The sequence below is a fragment of the Ptychodera flava genome, chromosome 1, assembly GCF_041260155.1.
Source record: "Ptychodera flava strain L36383 chromosome 1, AS_Pfla_20210202, whole genome shotgun sequence".
NCBI classification, from domain to species: Eukaryota; Metazoa; Hemichordata; class Enteropneusta; family Ptychoderidae; genus Ptychodera; species Ptychodera flava.
In genome coordinates this window covers 19841307-19864623 of record NC_091928.1, presented here as the reverse complement: position 1 = coordinate 19864623, position 23317 = coordinate 19841307, and the positions used below count along the sequence as shown (strand labels likewise).

General features: G+C 37.1%; 2 protein-coding genes across 2 annotated transcripts in view; both read right to left on the bottom strand.

The window, feature by feature from the left end:
• Positions 1–6171, bottom strand: part of LOC139132268 (arrestin domain-containing protein 4-like) — a 50404-nt gene extending 44233 nt beyond the window's left edge. Inside the window, exon 1 of the mRNA XM_070698660.1 lies at positions 5896–6171. Within this exon, the coding sequence (XP_070554761.1) occupies positions 5896–6022 (127 nt within the window). The 5' untranslated portion in view covers positions 6023–6171. The remainder of the gene's footprint in view (positions 1–5895) is intronic.
• An 11260-nt stretch (positions 6172–17431) lies between these two features.
• The window catches only part of LOC139143335 (transient receptor potential cation channel subfamily M member 5-like), a 48105-nt gene continuing 42219 nt past the window's right edge, over positions 17432–23317 (bottom strand). Inside the window, exons 15-18 of the mRNA XM_070713574.1 lie at positions 22838–23216; positions 22633–22725; positions 20714–20794; positions 17432–19687 (exon numbers count right to left, since the gene is read on the bottom strand). Of these exons, the coding sequence (XP_070569675.1) occupies positions 19093–19687; positions 20714–20794; positions 22633–22725; positions 22838–23216 (1148 nt within the window). The 3' untranslated portion in view covers positions 17432–19092. The remainder of the gene's footprint in view (positions 19688–20713; positions 20795–22632; positions 22726–22837; positions 23217–23317) is intronic.

Here is a 23317-nt window from a genome sequence, read left to right as displayed (position 1 = left end):
AGTTTGCAGCCAAAGGTTGTGTCCACTAATTTTCAGTTGTCTCCAAAAATTACAGGAGTTCCTGAATACTCCCTGGCTTAAAATTGTTTGCAATGAGAATATCACAAAGTGTCCCAGTGGGAATACAGCAAATTGTCAAGTATGTACTTTCAATGAAATAAGTATTGTTACACATGCACAGATTTGGAGGTCAATACAGAGTTCACTTTTAGCTGTTTACCAATCAAGGCCATGGCAGACACTGAAGTAGGTTGTTTAATCTCTGCTGAAGACATTTTGCCTGCAGATTAGCTGATTTGAAGTGGCAGAGTTGACATTGGCCCAGCTTAACATGACAGGTGTCCGGTAAGGCACACTGACATGTCACTGAACTAATAGTTCCCCCTGACTCAGGAAAATGTCACATGCCCATGCACTGGCTTGACAAAATTCAAAAAATGACTCGAAGATTTCATGAAATGTTTGAGGGCACAATTGTGCTGAATATATCTGCACTTGAATGACATAGATCACATTGTACATTCCTCAGAATAACTTTCCGCATCCAAACTTGACACAATGTATTTTAGGAGCTTTTGATTCACAATACATCCTTTTTTCTCCCAGAAGATCAAAGTCTACAACAACCAGGGTCAATCTACTTGAAAGTGTTCTCACTTTGCCATGAACTTGTAGATCAAACTGTCTTCCACAAGTTCTATTGAACTTGACACGTCATTTGTTCAATGCATGCCAATAGTACATGTATGAAAATAGATCTTTTGAAATTTAAAAATAATTACAATTAAAGCCGTTTTAAACTTAAATTTCAATTTTATTTGAAGATGTCATGAGCATAGAAGTTTTCTTGCACAAAATTCAACTCAAAATGAGGACTAATAGCGTGGTGACTGCTAAACAGAATTTATTTCACATTTTTTCCTGGCATTCTGGAATGTTGCAGAGATTTTAGAACACGTAGATAGATGTGAAATATATGTACACATGGTGATGGAATTTCACCTCTTTCCACTCCATTCCAGAGTGCCTTTTTACAGATGTCCTCCCATCCTACACAAAACAATAGGGATGTACCATACCGGTAGTCTGGTGGCAAAGGGGTTTAATATGACCTGCTCACCCGAACACCCTGTAAAAAGGACCACAATTACCAATGATACAAACAGGTTTGGACCAAACTTAAATGTGAAAGGATTGAAAGCGTGTCTCTGTTGTCCCAGTAGATGCACACATACAGGCACATGATGTACATCTATTGACACAAAGAAGGCATCCAAAAATATGAAGTGAAATTATTCAAATGTGAACATCACATCAGTCCTTGGAAATCAATTCTATTACCTTTGCACTGTAAATATGTTAACATGAGTTTAATTTGTTTTTGTTCGTAAAATTGAGATATTAGAGAAGTTAAAAGAGTCATTCATTTCATGAAAAATAACGGTTGAGAATTAATGTGTTACTCATGTGTAACGAAAACAGGTGGTGCATCATACAGACAAGTGTATACAATGACACATTATCACTATCACTACACTAAGTACCAGCATTGGTAACGTATAGAATTCACTGGAAGGTCTATCACACTATTTAATACTCTTCTTTAAGTCATTTCACCACCATAGATTTGCCTGAAAGCATTATAGTAAAGATTTTATGGGAAAAGATGAGGTTGAATACCGGTAGATTAGGAGTAGTGAGTGCCTAAAAAGTGAAAGACTTAAAACTCCTGCTCTCACTTTCCTCTATGAAACTTTCAACCATTCTCTTTCCAAATGAAGAATTAAAATCAGGGGTCACCGTTCAAAGTGTGGTACTAAAGAAACAAATTGCCCAACGTACATGTATACCGGTACTTGAAATTCAAAATGGTTGCCATCCCTGTGTAAATTTTCAATTTTTGAAAAACTAAGACAGTAAAAATTTTTTCTCAATTCGTAAGCTATAAAATGAACTCCCAAAAGTGTTAAATTGGAAAAGAATTGTAATAATTTGAGAGTCACATTATCTGTCCCAGAAGCGCATTCTATTTTAATAGCATGATAAAGTATTGGAAGTATACATTTGAAAATGTCTGAAGTGAGAAGGAAACGGAAACTATTGTCTTTATGGGAAAATAAAGCTATTACAGGAAGTCTATATGGGTGAAAAAGGTCACATTTTGAAATTGAAACCTATCGCTACTGTTGGTGATTTTCTCTCCCTCTCTTCCGTACTGCTGCTGTGTTCCAGATGTGTTGCTGCGATAATTGACTTGGCCATCTGGGAAATGTACTGTTGTACAGGATTTGAACCCTGAACAGCAGTGTAATCAATGTCTTTCACCAGTCACAAGACGAATTCAGTTCATGTGAATAGCACTGGTGGTACTGGTAATGGCTTCCTTATAAATTCACTGAAGACTGCACGTGTTCTACACAGTTTATCCTCTTCACAAACAAGTTTCAAAATTCAGTTTTCACATTTCAGGAACACCAGATACCGGTACACGTATGAAATCACTCCAGATGACAGGAATTTGACACTAGACTAAACCTTACATGTACGCTTTTGAAGAACAAACCTCCATTAGCAACAAACAAATCTAATGATTATGAAGTCATGGGCACCAGAAAAAATTTGAATTTTACAGTAAGAAAACATTTCCTTCAGCGCTGATCAACAACAAAGATGTATGTACACCAAAAGATGAAAAAAAAATTGTAGCATTTCCTCTTATGAATCATCAATAATAGCCTGGAAACTTAACAGAATGACTGAGATTACCATACAAGTGTGACCCCCCTGTCTCCATTTAGTCGTTATTATACCTGTATTTGATTGTTTTGGTACTTCAATCCTGCACGCTGTGAATACAGAGATATCAACATTTACAAAATGTCAATATTTATGAATCCACTTCCTGGAAGTGTTTGTCTATTAGTTGATAATTAGTGGCCAATCAGTAGCCTTTCTCAGAAAGCCCACAAGATCGCTTGACAGACCATTGGAAATATTTGTGTTTATTTTTGATGGAATGTACACTGTATACATGCATGTAGCTCAAGGGTGGAAACACAGGGTGTTCTAGGTACTGTGGATTTTTTCCAAGACTCCCAGTTGGGCTGACATAAGTTGTACATGTTCTACTGCTCGGGGGTTCCCAAGTTTGATTTACTGATGGTCAGATTTCTAGACACAACAGGACATGTGTACCTGTCTACCCCTCTCTGAGAAGATCCATACATGTGACATTGACTTCAACCAGCTGTTGTGTTCATCCACAAACAGGTACATGGCATGATGTGTAGGGTACATACATTATCTGAGCATAAATATTCTTTCTCTCAAGTCAGACGGTACATGTAATGAAATTTTTAATTTTTTTTTGCTGTGTCTTTTAAGCACTGAATTCTGCTCAGCGGTACTCCCTGTCCTGCCAAGTTCATATTTCACTATCAAGTCAAGTTGGTTAAAACTGGTTAAGCGCAACATGTCCCACATGGTGTATTTTAACAAAAAAATTGAATATTGAAGGCCCCTGCAAAAATATCCCAGACTAAAGCTGCTACAACATACAAAGCAAAGTGGGTAAAAATACTCTAGGTTTTGAGTCAATACCACTTTTACTGACTTGATAAGTGGGAAGGGCTATATACATGTACTGTCTAGCAGGAAACCTACTAGAGGTACAGAAATACCGTAGCAGATCATTTTATCAGATAACTCATATACATGATTATATTACATGTATGTACCGGTATGTACATGTGCAGTACCAATCCAAATTTCTAAAAATCAGTCATAAAAACTTACACATCTACACATATCTGCTTCAGTTTTGAGATGCTAGTCAGATAATTTCGTAGGTACATGTACTTTTAAATATCAACAGTCATATACATGTACTTATTGCCATCAGGAGCACAGGTTAGCAGACCTACTAGCCTAAGCTCATGGACTAAGCGAGTTATTCTTCAGCAGTAATAACTAAAATTGTAACTGGAGGGGCTGGTGAAAACTGAAGCTGGGCGAGTGATCTGGTTACTTGCCCATGGAGTAGTCAATTTGAAAGTGATTTGCTCACCCCTGAGGGATAATAGAAATTTTACCAGGGGTCTCAAATTCTCTACTTGGGGGTTGCTTTTTTCAAAACCTCATCCGAACCACTGATGTATACGTGATGGTTTATCACAGACCGTAAATGATATATAAACAAGGCAGACACTACACTACATGTAACTTTTCATAGAATGATCCACTCTGTTTGTTGTAAATACAAGTAGTGACCAGTTTTTGAAAAACACAACACATTCCTATACATATACATGTACATGTCTGGCTCCAAATAATTATATACGTAGTACAGTCAGTACTGTTAATTGAAGTCATGAGAAGTCAAACTCAAAGGTCAATATCTGTGATATTGGCAGAGGTCACCAGTCTGCAGTCCTTATTCAGTAATGAATTTATAATGTGGAACGTGTCAATATCATGGATATTACATGTACAGTTACATGTACATGTACTACTACTATCATGCATGAACCGTACAAATTTGCTACATGTACTTGCTTTGTTTGCCCCTCTCTCTTGTTTTAATTGGCTTGGCATAACTACGTTACAGCAGTTTGGTCGGCAAAATCATATTTACAGGATCTAAGTATTGTATTCAGGCACCTCTATATATTCAAGTTTTTGTTAAAATTCAACATGCTGGACCTGTTATGCCTAATTCCAAACCTGACCTGATGGTAACACATGAACTTGGCAGGAAAAGGGTAAACATATAACTTGTACTTGAAGTATTACATACGTTTGATTTCCTAGGGTGAAATAGTAAAATATCACTCAATACTTTTTGTATGGCATGTAGCTATAGTGTACACATATCATGTGCACATAATTCATGTCAGTGTAAAGACATTACAAGTACATGGTATGCCATTCATTGTTGTTGTAATGCCAGTTTGTCTCTAAATTTCAGATATACTCACTGACTCTGTGTGATTCACTGGGATGTTTCAATTGTTAACAAGACTGAGAACCCCTCAACATGCTATCTCTGGGTGGAAATACTGCAAACACAACCTTGAGGCTTTTTGGCATTAAACATGTAAGGTCAGGTTTTGGGTTTAGTGTTGACAAAAACATATTATAGTGGTCTGTGTACATTTGCTACTAATTTCAGATTTATGATAGCATTAATGTAACAATTGTCAGTGTTTTTCTCTAAGTAGTATGGACAGATGGCCTGAAATACAGATAACAATAAAAACAATAATATTAGGTCATCAACCTCCACCCCTCCTCGGCGGCCCTGCAGAAGGGAATGACAACCTCTAGGCTGGGAAGTATAATTTCACATTTTGATATATCCATTCCTGGCCAGTATAAATTGCTCTGGCAGAAGTGCTATGTTCCTTTAGGGGGAGTGCTGTCGCTGAAAATATTTGAGTGCTGTTGCTGAAAATATTTGACACAAACGCTCTTAGAAGAACCAACTGTCTGACGTACACTTTACAAATGTGGTAGTACTGGCAATTAATAGTATTGGAGTTTTGGACGCGGATATGGTAATTCTAGAAGCACTGCAAAGAAAGTCGGTGGACAGTTGGTTAGGTTTAGTTCATCGCCGAAACACCCTACCTTGGCGTTTGCTCGAAACGACAAAATCAACTTAATGCATCGCTTGTAATGACAACACGATTTTGTAAAAGGGAAAATGCTTTTTGACACCCTGCTGTTGCAATGCAAATTGACGTAACCTAGATTTGGGGCTTCGCTGTCCTGTTGCAATCAACATTGATTGTGAATCCAGGGACGCTTGTGTGAGATGACAGAAAACAAAAGACTAAATAACTACAGGTCTACAAGTCAGAATTCAAGGTAGTAGAAAGAGATAGCCATACATACCTCTAAGTGTGAAGGGTTCACTGTGTGAAAGGAAAACATGCCCTTTGAGTGTGTCACCGAGTCGGTAGACGCCTTTGTGGTCGTGCAGAACTATCGAAAATGCTCCCGGTCTAGCTGTTCGGGACATCTTCCGTCTCCTCTAAATTCTCTCATGAAGAGTTTTACATCTCCAACAACCTTCAAGTTCCAGTTTTCATGCCGATAAGTGACAACAATCCGCAAAATCCAAGTTGATAGTTTTACGCTTCAAGGCTTCGACCTCACTGATCCTGGCTCAGCGTTCAGCAGCGACTTCATTCATATTCAGAGCCACATTCCTTTGTTTTGACTTGGTCGTAAGTATTTGCTCTTCTTTCTCACGTTCAAAGAGTCGGGTGCATCATCAAATTTTTAAAGTTACAACTTTAAATTTTCAAAGGCACACCAAAACTTCAATTTCTACGACAAATTACCACAGCGTTTCAAAATATAGCTGATTTACAGTAACTAACACATCTGAAGAGCAATATGAACCCGCATTGACTAGAGTCGGGTGTGGTTGTTCATTAAGTCTCCACTCCATAAACGCAAATCGTTATCGTTGAGGTCGCACAGCTAGTTCCAGGAGTGTACAGACGATGCTGAAGTTAGACTCGGTTTCGGATTCGGTTTCGGATTCAGTTTCGGATTCGGTTTCGGATTCGAGAGACTGAAAGAAATTTTATATTTTCAGCCAATTGTTACACTGTGGAATACTGGATTTTCCTTACTTTCCCTGGACCCTTTTTCAGCTAAAATAATATCTAATCACACTAGACGAAGTGAAAATAAGATCACAATAAAACAATGAAAATCTGTTTTCAGCTAAAATAAATTCCAATGAAAATAAAATAGTCCATGGTACTTTTGTATGCAAAGATAAATATTTCACAGCATAAATTGTGTGCATATATTCACAATTAAAACGGTTAAAAAATAGAAATTACAGAAAGCTTCAAAGCACTTTAATTTGAAATTTAAAGGAAGTGTCGAGCAAGGAAAACAATATTTACAAAAACATACTTTAATCATTTTATATGTCACAATGTGTGTCACATGGTTTAATGTTAATGTGTTGTATTAATTTGATGTTTTTATTGATGTTATTCTACATAGATTTCATTTTGAATGTACCATACTAAACTCTCGGACTAAACTATCAGTTAATATGTTGCGTAATAAAGATAGCAACCCTGGGTTGGTAACACTGCTGGTGGACAGAATTGTCCCGAGGTTATCGTTCGCCCAGTTAAAGCGATGAAATTCGTTTCTTCGCTCGATAAAGTGTGTATGTGCGATGTATGATAGTGAGCATGCGTGCGTGAGTGCTTCACGAACTCTACAACGTGTTGAGCGGTCTCAGTCAGAAAAATGTAACAACTTAGCCGGCTATTGAACCACTCTTTTTTGGGAGTGGAGATTTAGCCGAGTGGTTCTGTCTGTGGCGTATGTTGTGGGTTCGAATCCGATTGAAAACTATCCGTATTGAATGCATTTCTTTGAATTGTGCGTAGTACTGTTAGCTTGAATAGTCTGAACTGCATAATGCCCATAATTGAGATGGACAGCTCATAAGTTGTAACTTTTGACTGATTTTTCAGCAGTTTTGTCTTGTGTAGTCATGCACTACAGTTTCTTGCTCTACTGCCTAAAGTGTTTTGATTTTTTAAACTGTATAAATTATGATTATATATGAAACATTTATGTCATGAAATACATGCTACATTTATGTGATGAAATACATGCTATTTGTGCAGTAAGGTGATCTAGTTAAAATATCTCCTTGTGTATCAGTAGTTATTATATTCTTCGAAAAAATAATAACATATAAAGCTGGAAATATAAAACTATTCTCAGTTATTCGAATCCGAAACCGAATCCGAAACCGAATCCGAAACCGAATCCGAAACTGAGTCCAACTTCAGCATCGTAGTGTACAGCACAGTCAGGTTATAATGTGTGTCCATCGTGATTTTCGCTCTTCTTGCCTTTTCGTATCATGATATAAACGATGATACCCGTGTTATCTAGTTATATAGGTTTGTGAATCGACCATTTTAGACGCCGTCGGGTTGTATTGTACATCTCAACAAACTTATTGTAGGCCTAATCATAGGCAGCATAGGAAAGACTGTAGGCCTATCACTGATATAATTTTTGCGTGGCTTTTGTCCCGGGGGCTTTTGTATAGGCCTATCATTAGTATCAGCGTTGAGAAAGGTATTACGAGCGAGAAGGCCCTAAACTGGCCGTGTCGGCACTTAACCGACACGGCCCAAGTCGTTTCGACCTTGTGTTTTTCCTGCCCTAGGCTAAGTCGTTTTGGGACTGCTGTTTTTATCTATATTCATTTAGCCTATTTGCACTTTATTGCATCGGGGCCCATCCAGAAAAAATACTACTGATCACGAAAATACGTACAAGGAGATAGAAACTATTGCAGGGAGATACCATTCTTTGTGAAATAGTCTTTGTTTGATATCTGTAGGAAAGGCATTCAACAGTTTAGACCCTCGGAAGTGAAACCTAAGCTTACGTTGGCCAGCTTTTGAAATACAGCATTGTACAAAACAGTCCTATAACTATACGAAGACCGTGTATAATGATCATGAACATTGCGATTGAGAGTAAACTGGAAAAACATTGTGAACAAATTACATTCATCCATTTAAACATTTAAATTGCCGGAAAGTAACTGATACGCCATGCTGATCTAGGCCTAATTGATATAACATTTACATGAAAATCTTCTGAGAGAAAATGAAAGGGAATTGCCCCGGGGGGGGGGGGTAACTCCCATAGATGGCTATACGGGGAGGGTCCGCGCGAAAGGGGTCGTTTTTGTGCTGTTTGGTATCAGAAAGGGTATACTTTTCACGAGGTGTTGGTATGAGAAAGGGTCCGGTTTTAAACACAAACTGACATTTGTTAAAAAATCATGCTGTCAACACTGGAAACCCATGTATCTACATCCCAGATCTACCATTCCGATCTGTCGGTTTGACTGTTGGTACCCCTGGTACGCAAGGCGAGTGAGTCGTATCTGTACGTATGGTATTGTATGGTATCAGATAGGGCGCCGTAAAATAAATTCTTTGTTTGCCGTCCGCGTGCGGGTAGGTTTTTGGACGAAATATGAAAAACAAACACAGATCGTATGCTCGAAAATACGACGCGTTGTGTCCTTCCTTTGTTGGCAATGACGCAGCAACGTACTCAAATGTCTTAAAAACGCAAATGTCGTACGATCGTTTCGATACAAATCAGATTACCTATCGTAAAGGGGTACATCAACCGCTGTACGTAAAGTGTACATGTGCACCTCCTGTTGTAGTGGACTGCAGTATACCGTAAGTGAAGATCGATCGACCGTTTCACAAGTTTATTTCTCCCTCAAAGTTTCCAAATCGGCGGAAGTGCGCTGTATTGGCTTGGTCTCCATACAAGACGGATCGAAAACAATTCTTGACTGGTTTAGCTTCGAACAAGGAATGGAACTGAATTTCCATCAGCTTCTGCGCGATCCGCAATTGATCACGAGGGGGCAAGCAGCCCGGTGGTGGGGCAAGCAGTTACCGCCGGTGAAATGTTCGTTGTTGAATGCTCCAAATAGTTCGTACGCAGTATAAGTTGCTCTTACTTTGAACATTGTTTTTGTGCTAAAAACGATGTGGTCATTTTATAAGTCCGGATTAGAATTCAGTTTTCAAAAATAGCAATGGCCATTCGGCATTGCTGTCTTGAAAAACAGAATATTCAGCATTTTAGTATGCAATAGCGCTGATCACTTAACGTCATTTTTCTTTCATTAATGTGCAAAAATTTGTCCGCATTTTCGGCAAGAACGATGAAATCAAAACCTGCTAGCGTCATAATGCATACAGAAAATCACACTAATTCATATGAATTTATGGCTCAGACTACAAGTTGCAACAACGACCGCGCATGCAGTAACACAATTTGTCCGATTTCACAGGCAGCGGTGTTCGAAGTCGCGCGCGCAGCTATATATAGTAACAAACCTGACACCGAGATCAGCGCTATTAGAATTCGGGTAAAAGACTAGTTGATACACAAAATTCAGAATAAATAGCCTTTAAAGTTACAGCTAATGGACATTTAACTCAACAGAAACAGTGCTCATCAGGACTTGTATTTATTTGACACTTAAAAGGAGGATTTGTACTCGAGGCTGTTATGATTTGCTCAGCTACCCACTCTTCTTACTGCAAAAATTCTAATTGTATGCACAGTCCCTCTATCCACTATGTCTATAGTAGCTTCAGGGACTTTGGCCCTATGTTTTATGTTTGATATAGAATAATTACGACTACTTTCCGAGCCAGGGTTGGATTATACTATAGACAAGTTGAAAATCACAATAAACCATAGCAACAATAGAAATAATCGCGAAGAGTCAGTGTATGGAAGACCGGTCACGACATGCGACATGCGACCTGCGACTTCAAAACTGCGACCTGCGTCCCGCGAGTTTGAAACATGCGACCTGCGACTTCGGCATTTAGACCTCGGTGTAACCTGCGACTTCACAACAGCGACCTGCGTGTTTGTCAAACTGCGACCTGCGACTTCACAACTGCGACATGCGACAACAACACGTAACGCTTCATGGTGTTTTCCTCAGATTAGATTGGAGGCGTCTTGCGTGAACTTTAATCCTTTGAGCGCCAAAGTCGATTTTTGTCCCCTTTATATAATAAACCCCTGTCAATTTTTCTCCAATTTTTGCAAAAAATTTTGGGAAAAACCTGTAGCCAATGAAATGTGATGTCGATTTGGTCCAAAATTATCAAAAAATTACAGAAAATTCATACAATTGGTAAAATTTTGCACTAAAATTTTGGTGGGAGAAAATTACAGCGCTCAAAGGGTAAAACGTGGAAATGAGATTTAACGTTCAACATCGATCAATTAATAAGCCATTGCTTTCGCTTTGGTAAATCGTTCACCAAGTCTGGCAAAACTCAATTCATGTACACACCAGTTCACTCATTTTCATCTGGAGAGATAATTTTATGACGGAAATGTTGACAGTACGTGTTAATGCATGGAAAATAATATGCTACGTGATAGGCATTTATATGTTTATATTATAATTTCAAATTATTTTAGATATTCTTCGTCTGCCTTACCTCGCTTCTTTCCTTATGTTATCGACAAACCTTTTGATTTTTAGATATCTCTGGTATTTATCCTCATTTCACTGTGGTATAACCATCTAGCTGTCTGTTTAATTCATCAGTTGTCCCCCGTATCATAACTGCGTCAGTGTCATTGCAAACATTCGAATTTTCAGTTATTGTCGTTCATTTTCTAACATTTCCACTTTTGTTCCAATTCTCCAGTGATTGATCATCGGATGTTGCCATCTTTTCGTCTAATTAATTTCATTTTTACTTTTCGTCAAAAAATCGAATTGATCCAACTTTTTGTTGATTTGGAAAAATAAAAATATTCTTACTGGTTAACTTCGGACTACATTTGTCTACACAAATAACATATGCAAAGTAAAAGCAGTTAAAATAATACTGATATTGACAGAAGTGCAATCCAACATATTTGCTAACCATGAATAGCCAGTGACCGACTTTCTTTATAGATAACGCGAGTTAAAACTGTAAAAGAGGACATAATTAAACCCTCCTACAATCCTATTTTCAGTGTTTAAGCCTAATATGTACATACTATAATATGTGCATATTATTTTGTGTGTGTATATAATATTTTAGATCATGTGGGCAGAAAAGTTCCAGAAACTAACTCTGATGTAGACGTTTAAAACCATATTGCTATTGCATTATTTCAGATTAGTTTGCCTATCGTAAGAAGGAAAATAAATTTGTGCTCTTCGTTTGTGGAATTCTCTACCGTCCAAATTCGTGCACTTCTATCGCTGGTTGAATTCTTTCGCTGGCCGATTTTTGCGTAGGCCAGCGGTGCGAAAATTATGCTCTGGTCGCGAGAATGCGGTAAACCGGCTGTTTTAATATAGTGCAATGGTGTCCCTCGTGTTTTTCAGGCTCGTGTTCAGAGCAATGGTGCGAACAAATCAAGACTGATATAATAATAATAATCTTTATTACCCTTAATCATAATAATATTACAATTCAATGATGAATGTACATCTGAGTTGTGCTGTGATAAAGGGTAAATGGAAACGGAAAATAGCAAATGCTAGTCTAGTCCGTTCCCAAAGCCATTTGATGTTAAAGCAAGGAAACGAAGAAGAAAAAAGAAACTGAAGTATATCGTAACAAGTAACTAAGTGAATAAAAGAACAACTACATAAATAAATATATAACTAAATAGATACATTACGAGTAAGTAGAAATGCGTAAAAAAGAAAACGATAAGAGAGAAAAAAAAAAAACGTATATAAATATATATATATTTAATATGATATATATATATGTAAAGTTGAATATAACTCTTCATCACTTAAAAACAAAAACAAAAAACAATCGTGTAAAAGTAGACTTGAAAGTGCTAAGTAACTAACTAAGTAAATAAGAACAACTACATAAAATTCATTACGAATAAGTAGAAAATATGTAAAATAAAATAAAATAAAAAAAACAAACCAAAAAACAAAATGTATAGTGAAATATATATATTTATATATCTATGATATACATATTTGTAAAGTTGAATATAACTCTTCGTCATGTAAAACACTAACCGTGTATGAGGAGACTTGAAAGGGAGTGTCTGAACGAACTTCTAGTGGTTTTTGTTTTAATTTGTTTAGGTAATGTATTCCAATAGATGCAGCCTGTATATGATATCGAGAATTTACCCAAGGAAGTGTTGACACTTGGACAAAGGTTACCATTAATTTTATGACGAGTACTGTAGCAATGAGAAGGCAACTGACAGTATGTTGTAAGACTGTGTGGCAAGTTATTATTTATAAGATCATACATGAATGTACTGATATGTAATTTATGTAATTTGTATATATCGAGAATATTAAGTTGTTTGAAAAGAGTAGCTGAGTTTGCTGTGAAGTCACTGAAAGTTATAGCTCTGACTGCCATTTTTTGCGAAAGAAAGATACTATTGAGATGTGAGGAATATGTTGAACCCCAAACTTCAAGACCATAAGTGATGTGTGGTAGGATGAAAGTTTTGTATAGAAGAATAAGGATATTGCGTGGTAAAAACTGTCTCAATTTGAAAAGGATGCCAACCTTTTTTCTGATAGTAGAATTAATCATTTTAATGTGCTTTGACCATTTAAGATGTCTGTCCATGTGAATACCTACAAATGATGTCACTTCAACCTCATTGATAACTGTATATTGATGTGTAGAGTACCATTCAGAAAATATGTTTGTTATGATTTCTGAAGACAATGTAATTTGTTTTGAGGTAGTTTACAGTAAGTTTGTTAGCCCTGCACCAGTCCACTACAGTATTGAGGTGAATGTCGACAGTATTTAAATTTATATTAACTTGGTTAGCAGGGAAAGTATGAAATAGATTGGTATCGTCAGCAAACAATCTAAAATTGAAGTATGTGGAGGAACGGGCAATGTCATTGATAAATAGTAAGAATAGGGTAGGTCCAAGGACAGATCCTTGTGGTACTCCACATGTAACATTAAGGAATGATGAGGCATTATTATTGACAGAGACTAGTTGGGATCTATTGTGTAAGTAATTTCTGAACCAAAGTAAAGGAAGACCTCGAATACCATAGTGAGAAAGCTTAGAAAGAAGAATTCATGATGATTGATGTATCAAAAGCTTTAGAGAAGTCAAGGAAAATACCGAGTGTTACTTTGCCATTATCAAGTTGTTTGATAAGATAATTGATTAGATTTACAATTGAAAGTTTTGTGCTGTATTTATGACGAAATCCATATTGATGCTCATATAAAATATTGTTTTTTTCTATGTACTGAATGTCGCAGTTGACAAACACGCAGGTCGCTGTTGTGAAGTCGCAGGTTAGGCCTACACCTTGGTCTAAATGCCGAAGTCGCAGGTCGCATGTTTCAAACTCGCAGGACGCAGGTCGCAGTTTTGAAGTCGCAGGTCGCATGTCGCATGTCGTGACCGGTCTTCCATATCAGTGTAAGTAAGTGGTCAATTAAAAGAGTGGTCAAAGTGATAGGGTTTTTATGGTAAAGCTGGGCAGTAAGATTCCTCATGTGCTATTTATAGCAATTATGCAATCTGTGTAAACAGTGCAATGAAAGTGTAACATGATTCCTTATAATGCTTTTGATGACCTTGAACTTCTTAAGTTTCAAACATTTGTCTCTTCAGTGTGCTTTCTCTGAGTATGTACAGTCTCAACTTATTTAACAGAACTTACTTAGAGTGTTAATTTGAAAGTTAAAATGTGCTTGGTTAATAGGATGAAAATACTGATATTAAAACATAACCAGCTCAAGATTCTTTATAACCTGACAGATATGCTGTTTTTTTATGACGTAAATCTTGATTTAAGCAAATCTTGTTTACTTTAATTAGAATGTAATTAACTCTCGTTTATTTGCTATTATAGACTAATATAGTCTGATGAAATATGCAAATCTGTATTTTTTACGGATTTTTTTCAATTTTTGGTAAGGCCATCCTGAAATGAGCTATCAAAGATATCCACCTTCTTCATCAATACTGTGTCACAAAAGGTTATTCTTACATAACACAGCAGAGCTCTGACAACTGTTGAGTCGCTCGTTTTTTCAAAACCGCTGGTCAGACAGCTTTAATATTTGGTTTACATGCCCCTAGGATGACCTTAGTGAGATAATTTCATACAGTCAGGAAATACTTAATTTGTATCCATGTCTATAGTAGCTTCAGGGACTTTGGCCCTATGTTTATGTTTGATATAGAATAATTACGACTACTTTCCGAGCCAGGGTTGGATTATACTATAGACAAGTTGAAAATCACCCCCGTGAACTTTAATTTGATTGGCCTCTCAATCTCAATAATTCATATGATTTATGGCTCAGACTACAAGTTGCAACAACGACCGCGCATGCAGTAACACAATTTGTCCGATTTTCACAGGCAGCGGTGTTCGAAGTCGCGCGCGCAGCTATATATAGTAACAAACCTGACACCGAGATCAGCGCTATTAGAATTCGGGAAAAAGACTAGTTGATACACAAAATTCAGAATAAATAGCCTTTAAAGTTACAGCTTGTTAATAGGATGAAAATACTGATATTAAAACATAACCAGCTCAAGATTCTTTATAACCTGACAGATATGCTGTTTTTTTATGACGTAAATCTTGATTTAAGCAAGTCTTGTTTACTTTAATTAGAATGTAATTAACTCTCGTTTATTTGCTATTATAGACTAATATAGTCTGATGAAATATGCAAACCAATGATACAAATATTGTCGAAAAGTGCAGCAGCCAGTCCCACAGCGTTACCGTTTAAAAATTTAAATCGCTTCCTTTTTCCCATTTTGTGCTGAACGATCACAGTTTCATGTAAGAACACATGTACATTTCTAAAACACTACCTGCACATTCTATCTTCCGTTAACTTTTAAAATATTAACTGCTAGTCTTTGTTAATGATGTAAGAGTGAAAGAAGCTGACTCTGGATCATTAAAATGCTGTAAAAATTGTCAGTTCAAAAGCACTGACCAAGCAACAATATTTACTTCTTATAATCAGATGTGCAATGTTTAACATGTGATGCTTACTTCTTAAATATTAACCCAATTAAACATGTGTGTGTGTGTTGGTAGGGGGCGTAATTATTGTCATCCACGAATTGAGGTTTACAAGTTAGTGTAGTTGCGAGTTAGACTGTCTCACAGCTCCTTATAGGCTGCGCAGTGTTGCACTCTCGTGCCCCGGAGAATTTGGTGCTAAGCGTAACTCATACCCCAGCGGGAACGCTTGCGATACATCTAAAGATTAGGAGTTGCGTGGCGAACTTTAACGGGGCACTGTGAAGCTGTCAGAGTGACAGAGAGATACCATTGCGGGTACGGCCGCTCATGGTAACAATAGACGTTCTTAACTAGAATATCATCAAAGTCAATTGCTAATAATTATGTCTTTTAGTGTAAAGTTTTGTTAGTGAAATTTGATTTCAGGAATTATTCCCCACATTTTCATTAATCCTATTCCGAGTATTCGACCGAAGACGTTTGAATTACTCCAAAAGTCACATTTCGTGTAAGTTTGTAGTATTGTCTTCGTTATGTATGTATATCACCTACCTATTGGGACCGGTCCACTGTATCTTGTCTTCTATGACATATACTTTTCTCTGATGTATTACGACATGTTGTTCTCTAGTTACAACTTTAACAACGTCCTAAACCATATGTCATTGATCTCATGCATGGCGATTAGTCCAATTTTGCGCCTTTGAAAATAAACAAAATCGATTCATCTAATTAAGATGAACGGGGCGTGTTCCATGCAGTATACGCGTTTAAATATTTCCAGTGTACACAAAAAGTAACTGAAAGTACACTTTATGTGACAGATTCCACTCCTTTTGCATAGAGGGCTGAGAAATTGCACGGTGCAGACTGAGGTTTTCTCAGAGTCCTGCTGCATGGAGAATTGTTTTAGGGGATTAAGAGCAATCTTACAGTTCAGCATCATCCCTTGGAATGCAAGTAAGAAAATTGCTCTTATCTTGGAATTTTCATCATCAAAGTCAGTGTAAGTGAAGTGACTTGTTCCAAGGTAAAGGAAAACCGACCACTAAAATGGTGTAGCCTCTTTTTATGTAAAAATGAATTATATGCAAAAGAAATCTTTTCGCCTTCGCGTAAATATTTTGTCGGCGATGAGAGTCGCATTCTGTAAAATTCAGTACATTCCTCTGGAGCAATAATGGCAAAAAGAGAACAACAAGTGCTTGCACGTCGATTTTGAGAAAGAGAGATCTAGAACTGTAGTATTTGTTCTAATATTTTTTATTTGAGGTACATATTTGGGTATTATTGATTTCCCCATGATATTGTATATTTGAAAGCTGATGGAGGGTCGATGTACAATTTCTGTAACGTCATCTTACTACCCTCTCGGAAGGAGACATAGTAATGATAAAAAAACCTATGGCTGTTTCAACTGCATAAGGCGCCTTAAATGAATTCTTTGTTTGTCGTCCGCGTGCTTGTAAGTTTTTAGAGACAATGAAGAAAACAAAGACAATGTTCACTCTATTGAAATGAAAATGTTATTTACAAAAAAGGAGATTATGTTAATACACGTGTTTTTCCTGTGTTGGTTTTTTTAACCTGACTTGCTGGTAGGTTTGATAATCCAAGGACGGCAAACAAAGAATGTCTTAACCCTAACAGTAACTTGTATAAAGATACTTGATCTGATAACCAACAACATAATTATCATGACCATGATCACAATGAACATCATCACACCACCACAACCACCAAACAACAACAACCATCATCATCACCACCATCACCATCATCATCACCATCATCATCATCACCATCACTACTACAATTATCTAAATTTAGCAAAAAAGTACTATTTGTCCTTAGTATTATTATTTGTAATGATTATGCTAGGTAAGCTGACAGTAGTCATGACATTTTGTATAATAATTTCAAAATAGATTGATAGCACGCATGTAAGCATGGATGAAAATATAATGCAATTTATGGATGATCTGAAAGTTAAAGAAAGGTATTACTATCATGATGGATGATTGTACAAATACAGGACTAGCCAGGGAATTATACGTAAGTCTTAATGCGTCATAACCTGAATAAATAAACATACGTTTTCGATAATAGGAAACATAAAGACAACCTTATACACACAACAGAGCATCGGTCACAGAAAATAAACCTGAATAAGGCTATGGTATGCTATATAAAAACGTGAAGCAACAACATGTTGCAGCCTTCACATCTATCAACACCACTACATATTGTACAATTAGCTGTGTCTGGGGTTATATAAGTTTCCTCGCTAATATAAATTGTGTATTGGATGAAATTTTTGTTGTAATAGTAACATAAATTAAATATCTTCAAAACTCATCACATGGCATAAACACTGATTTTAACTTTGACCATTTTGTCCCAATTATCATACAAAGGGGTCCTTACTTTTAAGGAAAAATAAATGACTTAATCCATTGTTGTGAAAGCGTCAATGACAATAAACAAGGAATCACTGGTGAAATTTTATTTTGTTGAAAGCTATGTATCAATATTTAGTTCAACTGTTAAACAGTAGCATCAAGTGTCGAGAATTTGACCATTTCATATAAGTACAAACTTGAGTATGTACTCTACGCAGGTTGACAAATCATATATAAAAACGAAAGAAAATGAGATTATTTGCAACATGCTTAGATCAAATAATATTCATATAAGTTAGACAAAGATCTCTATTTATGCTTTCGCATACGTTGAATGATTTAACAGGTATGAAAATTATAATGCAGTGCTAACTTCCTCTTCCGTCTGCAACAAATACTATCTTGTCCTGGTTCGTATAGTGTCAGTGAATAATGTCGATGTTGTAATTTGGAAATGTATCAATTCGTCTAAATTAATGGCATTTTCTTAATATAAAACGATAAGTGGATATGTGCAATTTGACTGTATTCGGTTTCGGATAATATAAAATAAGAAAATATGACTTGGAATTGAAGCGACTGTTTCTTCTCGAATAATACACTGAATCAAATGATAGCAAAAATTAATGCAAATGTGGCAATTCATACAACCTTGTCTTAGCTTGAAGTTACAGGTTTTGCAGTCAGACATCTCACTTATCCGTACGCAAAGTCAGTAAAAAGCGGTATTTAGCCAAAACTAACGTAATTTCACCTACTTTGCTTTGTCTGGTATAGCAGTTTTAGCTCGTAAAATGACGTTTCAGTATCTACGTTTTCATGGGTCTACAAATATTCACTATTACGTTCAAATGCACCACATGGGACATGTTATTTTGCTTCTCACTGGTTTTAATCATCTTGACCTGATGGTGAAATATGAACTTGGCAGGACAAGGGTTACGCAAAGTTGCTTAAGTCAGATGCATGTCAAAAATCATTAGGTATGGAATTAAAACTCTAAATATGGCATGGAAGGTTCCTGGGACATTTGCGGGTACATTAGGTGGATATTCAGCATTCCGACTCTGATCACTCTTTACTCTTATAAGATTAGTGACATTAATGGAATTTGCTTAACTGTGGACCAGATTTTATTCGTCCGATTTGTTCGATATTTCCCGATGGACCAATGCCCCAATAGTAGGTAATACTGGCCACAATCGGACTTGTTTTCAACTTTTTATGCAAATCTGGAGTTAATTTAATGGAATCGTGCATGTCAGACGCTCGGCTCTTTCGTCGTTCGCTTTTAGCTGAATGCTTTCCCCTCTTGCGGCGATCAGTTGTAGTTTCGGAATCGACATCTGAACTAGGGGAAGACGAGACAATGTTACGTTTCTGATTTCGTCGCTTTTTCTTTGCTTCGTCGCTTCGTTCTCTGTGTCGCCGCTTTGGTGATTCAGCTGGCTCACGCTTTTCTGATCTTCTTTTGCTGGTCCTACGAGCACGCGTATGAGAGAGTGTGGTCTTCACATCTTGGAGTTCTGATGTGATATTCGGATCACCTCCGGCACCATTGAAGTCATCTTCGTTCTGTTCATTGTCCCCGCTCATCATTACAAAGACGCTATCATTTCTAGCCACTCGGGGAGGGTCGGACGTAAAACTTGAACCGGGGCTTGCTACTATACCGGAATCCTCTCTGGGTCTCGAGCTTTTAAGGAATAAAGAAATAAGAAGATATATGTACCTAACGTCACATAGCATACTTCATTTTGCATGATTTCATCGGGAAAAGAAAGAAAAACAACTCCTTGAAACGTGAACTTTTATTGTGTAGCAGCTCGACTCTTATAGCATGATGGTACATAACCAATTATCAACTTACGCGCCCCTTCCTCCCTCCCTCTCTCTCTTCTCTGTCTGTCTATCTGTCTCTCTACCTGTCTGTTTTTCTATCTGTCTGACTGACTGTCTGTCTATCTGTCTGTCTGTCTGTCTGTCTGTCTGTCTGTCTGTCTCCCCCCTCTATCTCTAGGTAATGTATTATTACATGCCTCGTATATCGAACGTCACGTCAATGCTAACTTGCCGATGGCTCAGCGGGTCGCATACTCCTCATTTGATTCGAAGTGAACAGGAACTATTTTTATATTGGCAACTTTGATATTCAAAAATGATCAAATTACGTGTTTTACACAGGAAATAGTTTTTACAAAATTATGTATAAAAATAGAAAAACACTATGATTTAGCAGTGATTTAAATATATATCAATGCACCCTTCGATGGTGAAAATCATTATATTTTTTCAACATATTTCCTTTTAGCATGGAAGTAAAACATATTATTGTCATTTGTTTGTACACTCAAAAATCTGGAGTGGAATTTACGTAACAGAGGCATGTAATAAACAATTATATGTCACGTGCCTTATTGTTGTTTACCTAAAAGTTATTTGTTTTAGGTTCTTACCAATTGAAGTCACCCAGGTAGCGATAAAACTTCAACATAATTTACTAAAACCTACTACTACATTGGAGACACCATTAAATTTATGACATAAATAACTACAATATCTAAAATTTACAGCTATGAACATCACGCACAAGACACTGACAGAATTGAAAGAGAAGGGTCTAAACGTACACAACCATAGTCAAAAGAACGTCCTTAACGTAGATAAACGACCTATTCATGTGTGGAGATTGCCACTTTAAAACTGCTATATAGTGAAGTACCTTGTGTCGTCGTTTTTGTAAATGCCTGGACCTAGTTTAGCCACAACTCCTTCAACAACTTTAGAAACAATTTGGTCTTGCCTGCCGAATAATAAAAGAGAAACAACATATTATTCAGCTTATACTTGAAAGACGCACAAAAACTGTTTTGACACATTGAATTTCCGATAAAATAAGTTGATATTGTTCTTTATTGAAACTGCAAATGAAAACATGAGCTCCAATACAACGTTAATTTCAGTTATACCACTCTCCGCCTCGTGCCCATTGTTCTAACCATGCTCTCTAATTTCCATAACCGAATATTTTATCATATACCACCTGGCTTTCTTTTGTTTAAAAAGTGTCCGATTTACAAGTTCTTTTGTTTAAAAGTGTCCGATTTACTAGTAAATCGGACAGTTCTTTTGTTAAAAACTGTCCGGTTTACTAGTAAATCGGACACTTTTAAACAAAAGAACTTGTAAAATGGACACTTTTTAAACAAAAGAAAGTCACGTGGCGACGAGTAAAAAAAACAAATGCGAGACATTATACCTGAAGAAATTATTTCACCATTACGTACAGAGTAAAGACACTTTAAAGGAATCACCGGACTGAATTAATTTTGCACGACTGTACATCTCAAAATCAATTACAGGTCACCGTGAAATAACGGTATTGATTGCAAATATCACTTCTGTGTTAAGGTTATTGTTATCACGATCATTCGAAGCTATAATTTAAGACTTCAAAGTCAGTTATCAACACTGAATGTAGAGGTTTCAGTCGCCTTTGGTAAAGTTAAATCTAGCAACAGGCAAACACACACGCAGTACCACAGTCATTGTGGATCTGCACGTATTTTTTTTTGTACTTGCAGTTTCTGTTGCGCCTTTCTCTAACGTGGCTGTGTAGCTTGGTCTTCCGATTGTGGCCGTTAGCACTGGCGTGACAGGGGGACTTTTCTTTTCCATCTTTGGCTTTGGTAGTTGAAGTGCACCGGATACAGCTTTCATTTGTACTTCATCCGCCATATCGATATAGGTAGAGCGACTCGGCAATTGCGTGTATGCTGCTCAAAGTTTTCGACCCAAATGAGCAAAGCGTGACTCGAACGTCGATCTGCAAACACCTTTTCACTTCATTCAACCAACCAATCAATCAAACTTAATTCATACAATTCAAATCAAACCAGGTGCTCAACCACGTCATCGCACTACAATAGCAACACATGTCAACTTTGTTTTATCCAATCATGGGTTATTTTTTTATACTTTCGTTCAACAAGGTGTCAAAACGCGTCAATGTTTTCCTGCCAAAGTTTCAACTTGCACTGCACTAAAATTACAAATAAAAACTTTCGGCGTGCAAACAAGGCTCTAAAACTCGGCAAATTCGTGGTATAACACGGTCAGCGAACTCGTAGTCGGCGATTTACGGAATTTAACGGTACAGTTTGCCATAAAACTCCTCGGCCCTGCGGGCCTCGGAGTTTTACTGGCAAACTGTACCGTTAAATTCCGTAAACCGCCTCCTACTCGTCCGCTTACCTATAGTAAAATACACCTCAGTATTTGGACTCTCTAACTTTCCAATTCTTTTCTGATCTACCCCTGTGGGGCTCATTTTGAAGTCCTCACAGAGAAAAAAACTTTCATCATCCTAGTTAATTCAAAAATTATAACTTTCTAAACAGAATTAACACAGAGGGATGGCGGCCATAATTTGTTTCTCCAGTGCCAAAATTTGCACTTCGACCCCTAATTTTCTTTCCTGATTTTGAACGACAATGGTTGAAATATTTCTTGAGTTTCAGCAAAAGCCTAAGTCTTTCACTTTTGAGGCGCATACTACCTTACAATTGCAAGGTGGGAATTATTTTGACAATCAGAAGTTTTAACGGCTAGACAAAATAATTGAAAGTGTACTTGACTCACGTTTCAGCCAAAGTCGGTAACTTAACACTTTTATCTTCCCATTCTTGCAAGTGCTCTTCCAGCAGTTGCATTTTGCTTGCAATGTCTTCTTGGCTGCAGTCAGGAGGAAAAGGGTAGGAGCAACTGTCAGTGTGTGTGTAAGCCACAAGTTGTGAGATTGAAAGTTCAAATTAAAAAAATGAAATAAGTTTACATTCAGTCTCACCCCTTCTGAAGTTTGACAGCTGATTTTTTGGCCTTCTTATTGTAGTCAAGCAAACGAGAAGTGTCTCTTTGGATGCCAAAAGTATGTTCTTTTAGCTCGCTGGTCCCGTATTTGATCTCAGATGTAGCACCTGCTAGAGCAGAGCTTTTCGAATCGATGGCTCTTGCACTCTCAATGATAGTCTGATTCTGTTCCCAGATATAGCCGCTGGCACGTTCAAGTCTGCCCGTCTTAGCTTCAATAGAAAATAATTGGCGCTGCTCTTCTTCTCTGACATAGCGACTCAAACAGTGCGTGACAAAGTTCTGGCTTTGTGTATTTTTGTATTCGCAGACATTTGTTGCCATGGAATCATATGGATGAACTGCTGTTCCTGAAACTGAAAACATTAGTTCGATGAATGTTAAAAACAATTGCTTGGTGAATGGCATCGTGGTCAGAAGTGAAGGGTGACGTTTAGAGAGTGGTTAGACAGGCCAG